The 16,843-nt window shown below is 42.4% G+C and overlaps 1 protein-coding gene across 1 annotated transcript in view; it reads right to left on the bottom strand.

The window, feature by feature from the left end:
* The window catches only part of LOC149454685 (serine protease 53-like), a 40,288-nt gene extending 25,196 nt beyond the window's left edge, over nt 1–15,092 (bottom strand). Inside the window, exons 1-4 of the mRNA XM_089687238.1 lie at nt 14,940–15,092; nt 7,293–7,497; nt 2,702–2,973; nt 1,195–1,352 (exon numbers count right to left, since the gene is read on the bottom strand). Of these exons, the coding sequence (XP_089543364.1) occupies nt 1,195–1,352; nt 2,702–2,973; nt 7,293–7,497; nt 14,940–15,000 (696 nt within the window). The 5' untranslated portion in view covers nt 15,001–15,092. The remainder of the gene's footprint in view (nt 1–1,194; nt 1,353–2,701; nt 2,974–7,292; nt 7,498–14,939) is intronic.
* Between the last annotated feature and the right edge of the window lie 1,751 nt (nt 15,093–16,843).

Raw genomic sequence — 16,843 nt, 5'->3', positions numbered from 1 at the left:
CCCCCAAAAAATAAAAATAAATGATTTTTAAAAACAGTGGAAAGTATTAAATCAACAAAACATGAAATTGTTAAATTTCGTTTAATTTGCACAAATAAGTGCCATGAGATGCCACCAGCACCAATATTAAAGACAAAATCAGCATCTCAGATGGACTGTATCTGTGGCTGGCAGTAGCAGGGTGACAGTGGCAGTGAGTGGAGGATGATGGATCCACACTCTGACAGATCCCAGGCTGGAATTCCCCAGGCAATGGGGGGAGGTAAAACGCTGTGACAACAGGCAGCTGAACTGAGCAATCCCACACAGTGACAGATCCGACACAACACACCACCACCAACACTGACACAGATCAGCAGGTCCAGCAGGCACTAGAAGAGCAGGTTGTGGGATGGTGATGATGTCATCACTCACTGACACATTGCACATATGATGGATGGCGAGCTGGGTCACAATCACACAGACACGATACATCAGAGTCACACATTACCTTCCTCCCCAGATGCAGCTCTGCCTCTGCTGATGAATGGGAAGAGAAGGGCTGGAACTCCACAGTGATAAGGAGCCGCCAGCCACCTTCCAGTAAAGGACTGAGTCTGAGAGGAACACTGGAAGGAGCTGCAGTTCAGCTGCTACTCTGGCCTCAGGCACCTGGCATCTTCCTTTATTCCTCCTCAAAAATGCCCCTCCTCTCAGCTGAAGGATCATTCATGACAAGGCAGCATCCCATACAGTGAGAGTGCCAGCCTGCGCTGCGCCCAGGTGCTCCTAGGTGGCAGTGAGCCCTAGGCAGCTGCCTAGTGGAAGCCCTTGCTATACCCCATAAGACTGAATGCCCCTCACTTCCTGCGACACCAGGACTAGAAATAAATACAAAGGGTAAGGTAACTGACAACAATGATGACACCGCAAGAGACTTGTTAGCTTTCACCACACCTTTCATTAATAAATTATTGTAGTTATTTCCAATCACTTTATCTGTGATAGCCTGTTAATACAGGAAATGAGGGGAAATGTCCCCAGTGATGAAAAATACATCAGTTAAAAACCTGAAACATGTTCCAATTTATTCCAAGTAAAAAATAACATTTTGCTCAGATGTAGGCAATAACTGATGTCATGCATTTCTTCTGCTGCCTGTGAAGAGATCCAACTCTAGGTGAACCATGCTGGGATACTTTTGGTGTCACCCACCTGGCAGGAGTCCTTATACCCATCCTTGTAGCCGGCACAAATCTGATCATACTGGATGTTCTCTGTACTTCCTGCACTCTGTTGCATTACTTGACATGTATTACGGTCTATTAGGGGAACCATGACCTCCTGGAGGGTCCCATATGAAACTATACTCCCTGTTGATGAAACAGACAAGAAGATGATTACAAGGTCAGTCTTAGGAAGGCTGTACTTAGACTGACCACCTTCATGCTCCTTTCACACTTATGCATTGCAGGAATGTACTACAAAATGTGCAGGATCACTGTGGTCCCCTTAATTATTAAGGGAAGCCCAATGCAGCTTTCTAAAGTGTGTGATAAATCGTGCAACAAAGCACACGGTAACAAAGTACCATGCATTTGATATGAACTGATTAAAAAAAATGCGTCGTGAACTTCTTTGTTGCCATTTAGGTGCAGTAAGCAGCCCACAGCAACAAACAGTAACGTGTAAAAAAAACAATAGCCAGAAAAACTTTACAATCAATGCACAATATGCATCCAGATTTATTAGTCCTCAATTTGAGAGGGAGAAACAAAGCAGGTTTTATTGTGAAATAAAAATGTGAGTGTTTTTTTAGAGACAAGAGTCAAATATATTAGACAGTGTTACCTACCAGTGCTGCCAATCAGTGCCACCTATCAATGCCAGTCAGTTCCGCCTATCAGTGCCCGTCAGTGCCTCCTTTCAGTGCCCATCAGTGCTGCCTAGTAGTGCCCATCAATGCCGCCTAGCAGTGTCTGTCAGTGCTGCCTAACAGTTCCAGTCAGTGCCGCCTAACAGTTCCAATCAGTGCTGCCTATCAGTGCCAGTCAGTGCCGCCTATCAGTGCCCATCAGTGCAACTATCAGTTCCCATCAGTGCCGCCTATCAATGCCATATATGACTGCTGCCTTTCAGTGCCCATCAGTGATGCCTGTCAATGCCCATCAGTGCAGCCTCATTAGTGCACATCAGTGAAGGAGAAAAATTACTTATTTACAAAATTTTATAACAGAAACTAAAAAAAACCCTTTTTTTATTTAAAAATGTTCAGTCTTTTTTAGTTTGTTTAGCAAAAAAATCACAGTGATGATTAAATACCACCAAAAGAAAGCTCTATCAGTCTAAAAAAAAAGATAAAAATCTAATTTGGGTACAGTGTTGCATGACCACGCAATTGTCATTCAAAGTGAGACAGCGGTGAAAGCTGAAAAGTGGCCTGGGCAGGAAGGGGGTAAAAGTGCCCGGTAGGCAAGTGGTTAAAGGTCCGGGAGGCGCCGGCATGAAGGGGTTAACAATGCAAGACTAACAGGTCCCTATTAGGCTTGACAATGGCCAGAACGTAGCATCAAGATTTGTACCCCCTCCTCATCCATAGACCTCAATAGGATTTACTGCTAAGTTTAGGTGTCATCATGGATTTCCAACAGGATTCAACAATTCCCCTAACCCAGGCAGAGTCGCCCATCTCTAGTGAAATCACTTTTGCTCATGGGCTCACCTCCAGAAGATCTTGTACCCCAGCCGGTCACCCAGCACTCCATACCACAGGGGAAGGTGGTGGTGGAAGATGGCAGACAGATCGGCATGATGTACTCAGTATAGTTGACAGGGGTGTCCAGCTTCAGCAGGGCGATGTCCCCAGGGCTCGCAGTGTCTGTATAATTACTGTTGACGATGATAGAGCTTACATTGACATAGACTGTTTGGGAGCTGATCACACCCAGCTGGTACATGCCCAGATACACCCTGTAATTTGATAGCTGGATAGGACTGCAGAAAGGAAACAGTACAGAACATATATAAATAAGGACCCATCTACTGCAGACACACTGCAATATCATCATCATCAACAAATACAGAATCTGATAAATGATACACAACTTGTCTGTAATTTGTTCTCCATGAATGGCCTGTATGTACACAAGCCCAATGTTCTGAAATTAGGCAAGGTTATTGTTAGGTCACAGTAATCTGCCATTTGGGTGACAATAGCTTGTCTAGTAGCACTCTAAAAGGCATCAACAATTGGCCCCGATACACACAATTCATGCTTTACATTCATAATCCGTTATATTACCATACTATCTTCTATATACTGTTATTCACATCAACAAAAAACAGAACAATACGATATATATATATTCATACAGTATTGGTCCAGCCCTCCCAATCATAGGATTTAGGTGTTCCAATCCCCTCCATATCATGTGATTCAGGTGCTCCAATCCCCTCCATGGACACAGGTGTATACAATCATCCCCTAGGCATGCAGACTGCTTCTACAAACATTGGTGAAAGAATGGGTCGCCCTCAGGAGCTCAGCGACTCCAAGCGTGGTCCCGTGATAGGTGGCCACCTGGGCAATAAGTCCATCCGTGACATTTCCTAGCTACTAAATATTCCACGCTCAACTGTTAGTGGGATTATAACAAAGTGGGAACAACTGGGAACAACAGCAACTCAGTCACTGAGCGGTAGGCCACATAAAATGACAGGGTCAGCACGTGGTCAGTGCACAGAAGTCGCCAACTGTCTGCAGAGTCAATAGCTAAAGACCTCCAAACTTGGTGTGGCCTTCAGATTAGAAAAACAACAGTGCATAGAGAGCTTCACCGAATGAGTTTTCATGGCCGAGCAGCTGCATCCAAGCCTTACATCACCAAGTGCAATGCAAAGCATGGGATGCTGTGGTGTAAAGCACACCGGCACTGGACTCTAGAGTGTGCTTCTGGAAGAATGGTCAACATTCCAGTAGATACACTCCTAAACCTTGTGAACGGCCTTCCCAGAAGAGTTGAAGCTGTTATAGCAGCAAAGGGCGGGGCCAACTCAATATTGAACCCTACGGACTAAGACTGGGATGCCATTAAAGTTGATGTGCGTGTAAAGGCAGACGGCCCAACACTTTTGGCAATATAGTATGTGTAATATATATATACTGTATATATATATTTACTGTAGAAAAAATAAGAGGTGCCACACCACCATCCATCCATATATTATCCAGGCATTTGATAAACCTTCTCCAATGTGTTCACAAACAAAGTTCACAATGTTGTAAATTGTTTACTCATTTATTGAGAATTGTTTTTAGTTGCAGAATACCTGATTATAGTTAGACATGATGTGATTACCAGAAAAAAATCTAAATAGCCAAAAAAAAGTGCTTTTTTGTGTGCCTTGAGTGTGTATAATTAGTTGAGGGTTTCTGTTTTAAAGGGATCTAAATAAATAAATACAATCTAACTAGCCAAAAAAGTATTATTTTTTTGGGCCCTTTTTCTTATTTTCATTGCATGGTTTGTTTTTATGTAATTGGTTGATAGTTGAGGGTTTTTTTTCAATAGGGTATTAAAAAAATTCTAAGTAGCCAAAATAAGTGCTTTTTGTCCTTTTTTCTTATTTTCTTTGCCTATTTTGCATACAGTATGTGTAATTGGTTGATATTTGAGAGTGTTTATTCAACAGTGTATTTTAAAATAGGTAAAATCTAAATAGCCAAAAAGTTTTTTTTTCTTTTGTCCTTTCCACATTTTGTGTGTAATTAGTTGATATTTGAGATTTTTGCAATCAATAGGTCTTAAAAATTGAAAAAAAAAAATACATGGTTACACATGCTGTGATTATTAACAAAAAAAATCTAAAGAGCCAAAAAGAGTGTTTTTTTATTTTGCTTGCCTTGAATGTGTATAATTAGTTGAGGGTTTTGTATTTAAATAAATAAATAAAGACATACATAAATAAATACAATCTAAATAGCCCCCAAAAAGGTTTTTTTTCCCCTTTTTCTAATTTTCTTTGATTGCCTTGGATGTGAAAGTGTATAATGAGTTGATAGTTGAGGGTTTTTTTATTTAAAATGTATTTACATAAATAAATACATGCATACATAAATACAATCTAAACAGTCCAAAAAAGTTTTTTCCCCCTTTTCTTATTTTCTTTGCATGGTTCGTAATTGGTTGATAGGTGATTTTTTTAATAGGGTATTAAACGAATTCTAAATAGCCAAAAGGAGTTCTTTTAGTTGTTTTTTCCCTATTTTTATTGCATATTTTGTGTACAGTATGTGTAAATAGATGATATTTCAGAGCGTTTATTCAACAGGGTACTTTAAAATAGATAAGTAAAATCTAAATATCTTTTGTAAATTTTGTTATTATATTTTCACATTTTGTGTGTAATTGATTGATATTTGAGATCTTGCATTTAATAAGTCTTAAAAAAAACTGAATAAAAAAAAATAAAAAAAAACTTTTTTAGTCCTTTTATGTATGTTTGCATGTTTTTGTGTGTGCAATTGGTTGATTTGTGGGTTTTTATTCAATAGCAATAAATAAATAAATAAATAAATAAATAAAACCCAAATTGAGCCGAGGTTAGCAAATAGAAAAGAAAGTTTTGATGATGATATTAATACATTGAGGCTTGATCTACATCTGGGTTACTAAGGAAGGTGGCAGTACAGGATCAACAGGTAGAACCATGCTGAGGGTCATGGTCACAATGAAACAAAGAGTCAAGCAAATGCAGATGGACGGAGTGCAGTAACTGGTACTCGGGTTACAGGTACACAGTCCAAACACATAAAAGCAATATCGGCTGGAAAACTTCTGCAAGGGTAACTACTAGAGATGAGCGAATTTTTCAAAAATTCGATTCGGCTGATTCGGCGAATTCCAGTATGAAATTCGATTCGATGCGAATTAATTCGCTACGAAGTTAACTTATAAAAAGGGTTTCTAGGCTTCAGAGAGCCTTTAAATTAGTGCAGAACACTGTACCTTTAATTTAAATGCCCTTGGAGATGAGGAAGGAGAAGGAGAAGGAGAAGGAGAAGGATGAGAAGAAGGAGAAGGAGAAGGATGAGAAGAAGGAGAAGGATGAGAAGAAGGAGAAGGAGAAGGATGAGAAGAAGGAGAAGGATGAGAAGAAGGAGAAGGAGGAGAAGGAGAAGGATGAGAAGAAGGAGAAGGAGAAGGATGAGAAGAAGGAGAAGGATGAGAAGAAGGATGAGAAGAAGGATGAGAAGAAGGAGAAGGATGAGAAGAAGGACAGTTCTGTGACAGTTTCTGTCTATTTCTGACAGTTCTGTGACATTCACTCCATACAGCGGTTTCAACCGCTGTATGGAGGGAATGTCCCAGAACTGTCAGAAATAGTCTATTTCTGACAGTTCTGGGACATGTATGGAGTGAATGTCCCAGAACTGTCAGAAATAGACTATTTCTGACAGTTCTGGGACATTCCCTCCATACAGCGGTTGAAACATTGTATCTATTTGTTTCCATAAATGACATTCTGCAGATACACTTAGAGGAGCTCTGCAGATACACTTTTTGCCGGCTTGGAATTATTCTTATTTTCATCCTACTTCTTCTTCATCCTCATCCTCATCCTCATCCTCATCATCTTCTTCTTCTTCTGAGGATGAGGATGAAGAAGTAGAAGAAGAAGAAGAAGTAGGATGAAAATAAGAATTCCAAGCCGGCAAAAAGTGTATGTGCAGAGTTCCTCTATTTCTGACAGTTCTCTGACAGCTTCTTCACATGTACAGCGGTTGAAACATCTGTATCCTAAATGGAAACTAATAGATAAAATGTTTCAACCGCTGTACATGTGTTCCTTCTGTCAGAGAACTGTCAGAAATAGCGGAGCTCACTGCAGGGACACTTTTGCCGGCTGATCGGGAAATATTCGATTCGCGCACCCGAAGTAGGCAAAATTTCGGATTCGACGCGAATCAAATATTTCCTGAAATTCGACTCGAATTCCGGTTCGCCTGGTTCGATTCGCTCATCTCTAGTAACTACACTTTCATGGGAAAAAAATAGCAAATGAAAAAAAAAATATAGCATATAAAATGTCTACACAATTAGCACTCATACAGGACCTCTTTGGTGACACCAACCAATGATGATCAATGATGCACTCATAACAGTTTTAAAGTGGACACTTTATAAAAGATGAACAATGTATCAAAAAATACTGTATGTACATGACTGATTTGTGGAAACATTTTTTTCATAAGCAGAATGATTGGTGCCTGAAGGTAGCATTGACTTATAAAGGTAACACGTTATACTCACTTGTGGATACAATGCGCTGCGGTCAGAACCCACTCTGGGGTGATCAGGGAGCCTCCACATAAATATTCTCTATCTAATTCTTCACTTACAACACCGACCTGCCAGGGCCACTGCCCGTCCAATGAATCTGTACCGCCAACTATCCGACTGGACACCAAGGGGGAACCGCACACTGAATAATCTGCAGCACCGAGAACGTTGCCGGCTGACACAAGCAAAAACAATAAATTTAATTGGCTTAGCTTCTGTAATAAAATATATACATAAATAATGCACACAAAAATAAAGCCATATTGTATTTATGGGTATGTTACTGTCAGAGCCTGGGATCGAACCTGGGCCTTCTGCGGTGAGAGGAAATGGTTCTTCTCACTGAGCTACCTGGGATGCTGGCCAACACTCTGCCTGGTCTATTGGACAGTCCTGCCTTGTGCCTTGTTTTCTGTTGAACCTTGAACTCCTTGCTCCTCCCAGGAACTTCCTGATAAAAGCCATGTCCATGCACTTCCTCCTTGCCAGATTATTGTGCCTTCCCAGCCAATATCCCGCTGATTGGTCCTGCCGCCATCTACATCTTCGCTACCGACCTTTGGCTTGCCACTGACTACCACTCATCCTCATATACTACCATTTGTGACCGACCCTTGACTTGTGACTGACTCCGCTTCTGTTTGATCCCTAACCTGTTTGATCCGCTCTTGGTTTCCAGTCTGCTCATTTCCTGGTGGGGTGATCCTGAGATCTGTGACCTGGTATTAACACGCAGCCAAATCCATCTCCACTACTAGGAGCTCTGGTGAATATGGGTTAATACTTAGACCCCGCACCTCAGATGAGCCTGCGTCATTCCCAGGGTGGCCTGCTGGTGTACCAATCCTGCTGGTTTCAGGTAAGCCTTACACTGCTGTAGCAACTGGTCTCTGAACCTGACCCAGACCGTGACAGTTACCTTTCAGGGGATAAAAATCTTAATAATTAATTTTGACCAAAGATATGTTACCTAGTTACATAGTTAGTCTGGCTGAAAAAAAGACAAAAGTCCATCCAGTTATAATCCTACACCCACAGTTGATCCAGAGGAAGGCAAATCAAACCCAGCAAAGCACAATCCAATTTGTACCTGCAGGGGAAACAATTCCTTCCTGATCCCCCAAGAGGCAATCGGATATTCCCTGGATCAACTTTCCCTATAAATGTTATATCCAGTTATATTCTGTGTATCCAAGAAAGAATCCAGGACTTTCCTACAGCGATCCACTGAGCCGGCCACAACCAACTCTTGAGGGAGTCTATTCCACATTCTCACAGCTCTCACTATGAAGAATCCTTCACAGTGACACAAATTACATTCATATTTTTTCAACATCAAACCCAACCAATTTTGTGTTTCTTTTTCTAATGCCCCCCCTGGAAATATTTCAAATGTACAAAAAGGGCTGCAATACACACCTCTTCTCTGGTGTTGTCCCCTGCAGTAACACAAGATGTTCTCAGTCTTCTGATTGAAATCACTGCCAGCAACCATCTATCTGGAAGACTGCGACAATCTCGTGAATGAAGTACATGACCACAGCACCCTTCATTCACAATGTAACAATGAATCAGTGATGTCATACTTTCTGCATAATGGAGAACGACCCACTGCTGGGAAAAGATTTGAAGAGGTAAAGGACCCTGCATGTCATGTGGTCAGCCTGAAGACCCTCCAAAAGAGTTTAATAAAGAAAATATAAAATACTGGCGGAGGGCACCTCCAGAGAGGAAAAAGAGTGTATTGTATCTCCCATGAACTTCCTGATTGAAAGAGGAGCTCCACCCATAAGGGAAGTTCTGCTTTAATGCTTTGTCCCCCACTCCACATTGAGGATTGACACCTTTGGGGAGCGGGTACCCGAATTTGACAGGTATTCACTCCCACTTCCGCTGCGGTCACCTGGGTGATCAAAAGCGGAAGTTGTCCTCCCCCCTCCCTCCCCGTAGTCTTGTGGAACACGTGACATAACCCAGAAGATGGGCCATTCGCAGAGTGCGGGGCTTCTCATGCATGCACAGTGGGCACCCGGCTGTGAAGCCACAAGCTGTCACAGCCAGGTACCCACACTGAAGATGCCGGCACCAGGGAGAGAAGATGGCCAGTGAAACCAGCCATGGTGAGGACACCCCTGGACCGAGGGACAGGTAAGTGACTGTATTTTAAAAGTCAGCAGTTACAGTTTTTTTAGCTGTTGACTTTTTTTTTTCAGTTGGAACTCTGCTTTAAGTTATATCTTTGCACCTACTGTTTGCCAGATTATTGTGTCCTCTCCAGCTGATATCTTGCTGCTTTGTGTACCAACAGCTGTCCTTGTCTCCACTATTTCTTACTGACCTTTGGCTTGTTCCTCGACTACGCTTCTGCTTGATCCCTACCTGCAACCAATTGTTACCGACCTTTGGCTTGTTCCTCAACTAACTACGCTTCTGCTTGATCCCTACCTGCAACCAATTGTTACCGACCTTTGGTTTGCTCCTCGACTACGCTTCTGCTTGATTCCTATCTGCAACCAATTGTTACCGACCTTTGGCTTGTTCCTCGACTAACTACGCTTCTGCTTGATCCCTACCTGCAACCAATTGTTACCGACCTTTGGTTTGCTCCTCGACTACGCTTCTGCTTGATTCCTACCTGCAACCAATTGTTACCGACCTTTGGCTTGTTCCTCGACTAACTACGCTTTTGCTTCATCCTTACCTGCACCTGTTACCGACCTTTGGCTTGCTCTTCAACTATGCTTCTGCTTGATCCCAATCTACAGTCACTTGTTTCCAACCTTTGCCTTGTTTCCTGACTACGCTTCGGTTTAATCCATACCTGCTATGTTTGCTACTGTACCCTGACTTGCTAACCTCCTGGTGGGGTGATCCTGAGGACTGCAACCCAGTAATAATAAGCAGAAAAAAACATCTCCACCATCAGGAGCTCTGGTGAATACCAGTTAATGCTTGGATCCCACACCGCACGTGAGCCCACATCAACCACCAGGGTGATCTGCTTGTATACCAATCCTGCTGGTCGGTGGGAGCCTCTCCACTGCTATAGCTATTGCTCCAATTCTGACCCCTGACCATGACAGCAAGCTTGGAGTTGGATTTCAAGGTTAGAATCATTAAAGTTGATTTACCTCAACCTTTTATGCAAAATTGCATCTAAATAGACCTCAACTAAAATATATAGAAAAGGAAAAGAATCTATCATTGTTTTGAAGCTACATGGACGTGATCTGATTAATGGGAATAATCATACCAATGTAAGCTAATGTATCATTATGTGTGAGGCTCAGTTCACAAAACTGACTCACCAGGAAAAGGAAGGATACTTATTTTCCAAAAAAGTGTCTGTTATTTTCATTTCAGAGTCTATTGAGCTTTGAAATTTGCAGTCACATAAAAGTACTTATCCTTGTGCTACAGCTGTGTGATTCAAGGCTATATTATGTAATGCTACAGGGCCATGGATAAGGGGTTCCACCACTCCTCCTGTACAGGGCCATGGATAAGGGGTTCCACCACTCCTCCTGTACAGGGCCATGGATAAGGGGTACCACCACTCCTCCTGTACAGGGCCATGGATAAGGGGTACCACCATTCCTCCTGTACAGGGCCATGGATAAGGGGTACCACCACTCCTCCTGTACAGGGCCATGGATAAGGGGTACCACCACTCCTCCTGTACAGGGCCATGGATAAGGGGTACCACCACTCCTCCTGTACAGGGCCATGGATAAGGGGTACCACCACTCCTCCTGTACAGGGCCCAGGCCAGCAGTCGGGCCCAGGCAGCTGGGTGAATTAGATGTGAACAGGAAGGGTAAGCAGGGCAGTTACTGGAATAAATCCCCTGTATGGCTGTCTCTGCAGCAGCTGACTTCTTCTCCCCCCCCCCCCCCCGCTGGCTTTTAGCTGCAGATGAGACATACAGGAGATCAGTTCCAATACATTATCAGACCCTTCCTTTCCTGAATGAACACATTGCATGATCAGTACAGATTACTTGCTGTGTTCATTCATAACTGAAGCATAGTAAACTGTTTTTTTTTTTTGTGTGGATGGGGGGGTTTAGGTTGCCTGTATGGGTCCCTGTGGTTTTGGGAGGGGCCTGCCTGGTTGGCTGTAAGGGGCCCCATGGTTTCTAACAGCAGCCCTGAGTACATATATGGGCAGATACATTGATGAAAGCAGATACAGAGCACATTGGGTAGTGCAAAAAAGATCACTATATTAGGGATAAATTCAAATTGATGTGATCAATGAGCACCACCAAAAAACAGCTCACCCTGAGGAATGCCATATTCCATCAACAGATTCAGTTGTATTCTCATGAAGAAGCTGGCAGTGGGAGAGACAGCAATCGCATTTGAAAGTCCATGGTGGACATTGGGGAGACCATGAGGATAGAGACTGCAGAAATGTCCCAAGCTGGAACATGAAGTGGGAATTGACTCTGTGTGTAGTGCGATGTAGTACCTCCACTAAACTAACATGTTTCAGGGTCTATGGCCCTTCATCAGGGTGGAAAGGAGTGGTACCGTGAGTTTTTATTTGAGTTAAAATGGAATAGAAAAATGGAGCCCAAATGTGTTGGGCAGAAACAAAGAACTGGGCTGAGGGAGTCTGCAGAATGAGGCAGAAGGACTGAATCAGCTTTCTGAGCTGTCAAGCTTGTCACCAAGCCGGAAGTGAACATTGAACTGTCAAATGGTCAACAGCTATCACAGAAATGTTGTTTTATAGCAACCGGTATTGAGAGTAAAATCCCCCCCCCCCCCCCTCGCTTCCCTTTGTTGTCTTTACACAGCACTCAGCTTTCACTTATAGGTGTCACCAGCTTCTAGGTAGCTGAAGAAACGTTATCTGGCTCCATCACATCACTCTTTGTTTGCTCACCATTATCAGCTGTTAGCTATCATGGAGCTGTTGACCATTTGACAGATCGGTATTTAAATCTGACTCCAAGAAAGCTTGAAATCTCAGCCTGCCTATATGAGCTCCATTTCTGTTTTCATCTTTACATGTATACCCGATCCTTGGAGATACTGTATGGACAAAGCCAGCAAGGATTTACAGCACCTGCTAGGAACCATCTATACATTTGTAGGTTTTATTAATGGACAGCTATATCGGCAAATTACATTTTTTTCTTCCTATTTAGTACTGCAAAACTGAGAGTTTTTATTTCCCAGAAATGTTTTTGAAAATCGTGAGATTTGGCATTGATGGAGAAGGCAGGAGAAGGCAAAATAAGGCCGGATTCTGCGGATATTAACCTCCCTAGCGGTCTGATGATGTCAGTATTTCTGTGCTCAAAGTGGTACCTTGTTTTGCATGGAAATATGTTGTTTTTTATTGTAGGCTGTAATTTTTAGGAATAACTCACTGAAATCTGTCCGAACAAGAGTCTAGTAAACATCCCGGGTAGGATAAAATTTGAAACACGAAATCATAAATTATAATAAATAATAATATAATAATAATAATAATAATAATAATAATAATAAATGTAATTCAATAATATAATCAAACCAAAAACACTGAAATGTTCGCACATCACTGAGCTCAGTAACAGAATCGTTTTCAGTGTCTAATGAGGAATTTCCCCCACGAATCATTATCACTCAATTCTGCAAGTGGTTCTGATTTACTATCGCTGTTCTCTAGCCGGTCTAAAACCGCTTTTGAATAAATAATCATAAAAAAATAATATAATAATAATAAATGTAATTCAATAATATAATCAAACCAAAAATGTGAAATAGAGCGCCAAGTTCGCACATCGCTGAGCTCAGTTGCAGAATCTCTTTCAGTGTCTGATGAGGAATTTCCCCCACGAATCATTATCACTCAATTCTGCAAGTGGTTCTGATTTACTATCAGAGACAGCAGTATGTGTTGACATTAGCTTAGGTGTGAGTTGCTCATTAACATTTATTTTGTTTCCAAGGGTGGGAAAGGTGTCTGGTGGAGGGAGTCATTAAGGTCACCTGGCAGGGAGTTTTCATGAGGAATTTGAGGTGGGAATGCTCATTAACATATCTTTTGTTTCCAAGGGTGGGAGAGGTCTGAGGTGTGAATTGGTCATTAACATTTATTTTGTTTCCAAGGGTGGGAAAGGTGTCTGGTGGAGGGAGTCATTAAGGTCATCTGGCAGGGAGTCTTCATGAGGAATTAGAGGTGTGAATTGATCATTAACATATCTTTTGTTTCCAAGGGTGGGAGAGGTCTGAGGTGTGAATTGGTCATTAACATATCTTTTGTTTCTAAGGGTGGGAGAGGTCTGAGGTGTCAATGGTCATTAACATATCTTTTGTTTCCAAGGGTGGGAGAGGTCTGAGGTGTGAATGGTCATTACAATGTGCTTGGTAGAAACATCCTGTGTTCAGTGTTTTGTCCATCTGAGTACCTTGAAAATGCTTTGCATGTATTTTTCATGATGAAAAAAGGCTCTGGAGAGCATCAGGAACTGGAAGAGTTAAAAACAAATTTCAAACGCAAATGCGATTTGCCGCGTTTACAAGCATTTTGCATTTGAATGCTGATAAAAATTGACTGCTGAACACAAGTTTGGTGCGTACAAAAAAAAGCCTGTAAACTCAAATGCCTGTAAACGACTGTAAAGAACGATGTGCACATGGACACATAGGAAAACATTAGGGTAAGTTCAGGGGCTGCTGAAAAAAACATCTCCTAAACGTGAGTTTATCAGCTGCAGTGTACATGAGCCCTTAAGGTGTTGTCCATGAAATTCTGAAAAAATAATTGAATGCTTTACAAAAAATCAACAATCTAAAGATTTTCTCCTATTGTATTAACATCTTCCCATGTAGCCCCTGAAGAAGCTGCATATAGGGATGAGCTAAACTGATTTGTTACCCTGAAATTTCTATTCTAGCCAAAAGCATTGAAATTAATAGGAAAGGTCCAATCTCAATTTTCCTGCATCTGTGCTTGAGCCAAAAAAAAAAAGATTGAAAAACAAGAAGGGACAGTATACAAATATCGATAAAATACACTCAGAAAAAGAGGAAAAAAACTAAACGATACTCAAAAAAAGAGAAAAAAAACTAATATAAAAAGCAATAACAAACTAAACTAATTTAAATACCATCCATCCAAAAAAATAATAAAAGTCAGGTTCTAAATAAATAAAATGGAAGAGTAGATTGTTTTTTTATTTCGGCAAGTTTTACCTAAGCAGCTCAGGGGACAAAATTGACAGTTCCCACTTTGGAAAAAATACAGGGCAAAATAGGTAATTCTGCAATAATTAATTTTAACTAAAATCACAGTTACAATTATCTCAGGAAACTCAAATCTTCTAAATAAAATAAATAAAAAGTAGATTGTGTTATTTTCTAGCAATTTCTTCCTAAGCAGCCTAATAGGTGAAATTCCCATTTCGTCACAATTTCACCAAGAGCAGAATCAGTAATTTTGCAGAAAAATAATTTTATCTGAAATAATTCCACTCTTTGCTTGCTACAATGAAAAGAACAGATATGATGATGGGCAGAACATTGTGGCCCCACTTTTTGTTTTTGTTCGGCTTTTTTTGCTTGACAGCCCCTCATGAGGCTTCGGGTCAGTGCAGATTTTTTTAGGTGAGTTACTTACCTGTGGCTATTAGAATGAGTACAGTCAGCGTTCCCATCCCGGCAGAGCAGAGGATATTCATCAGATCTCTCTCTCACTGTTCTGTTCAGAACGTTATTTTTTGTTCATGAATTTAAACCTTTTTCAGCTTCCTCGTTCTTCATAACAATGTAGTTTAGGTAGACAAGCTCTGGTTTCCTTACAGTCTTGGCTTGGTCTGGCATTCCACCTGCCACTTATATTACAGTTTGGAATCATAGATTGCTCTTTGTGGGAGGTGAGGGAGAGGGGTCTTATTTATTCTTTTGTCAGAAGATTAATTCTTTTCAGCGCATTACAACGAGGGTTAGCTTTGAGGTTAGACTGGTGATTCTAGTACAGGGAAAAAAACATTCAGTTTCAGGTCACTCAGTAGGACACGTGGTCACTCAATGACGTTAGTTGAGAAGCATTTAACTTTAAACAGTGGGGAGTTCTTTACTGTTAGATTGGTAAGGATGTGGAAGTCCCTTCCACAATTGGTGGGGCCAGCAGGAAGCGTCAATAATTAAAAAAGCAGTTAGATAGACATCTTTGAGTACAGAATAAACAGGAATATGGGAATTGGTAGAGATATGAATGACCGCACACACCCACACAGGTTGAACTGTAGGGACTGATGTATATAATCAACCCTACCAATTATATAACTCTCGATAACAATGTATGCTGACTATTAGAGATGAGCGAAGAAATGAAAAATTCGATTCGACTGATTCGGCGAATTCGTGGACAATATTCGATTCGAGTCGAATAAATTCGCTGTGAATTTAACTTAAAAAAGGGTGTTTCTAGGCTTCAGAGAGACTTAATATTAGTGCAGAACACTGTACCTTTAATTTAAATGCCCTTGGAGTCTGCTGGGGAAGAGAAATAATACTGTCAGTCAGTATGACATGCAGATGAGTGCCGTCGATCTTAGAATCACCGCACACTTCACTCATTTGGGCAGTCACGGGGCCAAAACCAGAGTGTGGAGCCACAGTGTGGCGGTGGAGGCAGCAGCAATGGGAGGCCATACAGCACCCTATGACAAAAATGGAAACCACCAGCAGTGTGAGGAGACCTGAAAGTGGCACATGGCAGAGTGTGGCGATAGAGACAGCAGCAATGGGAGGCCGTACAGGGACCCATGACACACTCTGGACCTGGCAGCAGCATGAGGAGGCGGTACAGGGGCCCATGACAGATTACGGGCCTGGCAGCAGCATGAGGAGTCGGTACAGGGGCCCATGGCAGATTACGGGCCTGGCAGCAGCAATGGGAGGCCGTACAGGGACCCATGACACACTCTGGACCTGGCAGCAGCATGGGGAGGCGGTACAGGGGCCCATGACAGATTACGGGCCTGGCAGCAGCATGAGGAGTCGGTACGGGGGCCCATGACACACTCTGGACCTGGCAGCAGCATGAGGAGGCGGTACAGGGGCGCATGACAGATTACGAGCCTGGCAGCAGCAACTTGGACAGGAGGACGTTCAGCTTCTGCACCGTCGGGTGCGTGCTCGCAAACTGTTGTCTCTTGGAAACGGATTCCAAGAAAGACTGCTGACGGAATCCGTGAAGAGGAGTAGCAGGAGAAGGAGCATCTGAACGAGCGGAATATGCCAACAAGCGACAACAGTGGCCCATGACAGATTACGGGCCTGGCAGCAGCATGAGGAGTCGGTACGGGGGCCCATGGCAGATTACGGGCCTGGCAGCAGCTATGGGAGGCCCGTAATCTGCCAGCACCCTATGACAAAAAATGGAACCCACCAGCAGTGTGAGGAGACCTGAAAGTGGCACATGGCAGAGTGTGGCGATGGAGACAGCAGCAATGGGAGGCCGTACAGGGACCCATGAGAGACTCTGGACCTGGCAGCAGCATGAGGAGGCGGTATAGG

The sequence above is a fragment of the Staurois parvus genome, unplaced genomic scaffold (genome assembly GCF_062004578.1).
Source record: "Staurois parvus isolate SC_StPar_1 unplaced genomic scaffold, SC_StPar_1.0 ptg000421l, whole genome shotgun sequence".
Taxonomy (NCBI): Eukaryota; Metazoa; Chordata; class Amphibia; order Anura; family Ranidae; genus Staurois; species Staurois parvus.
Note: the sequence above shows the minus strand (reverse complement) of the source record. Positions and strands in the feature narration are given on the sequence as shown.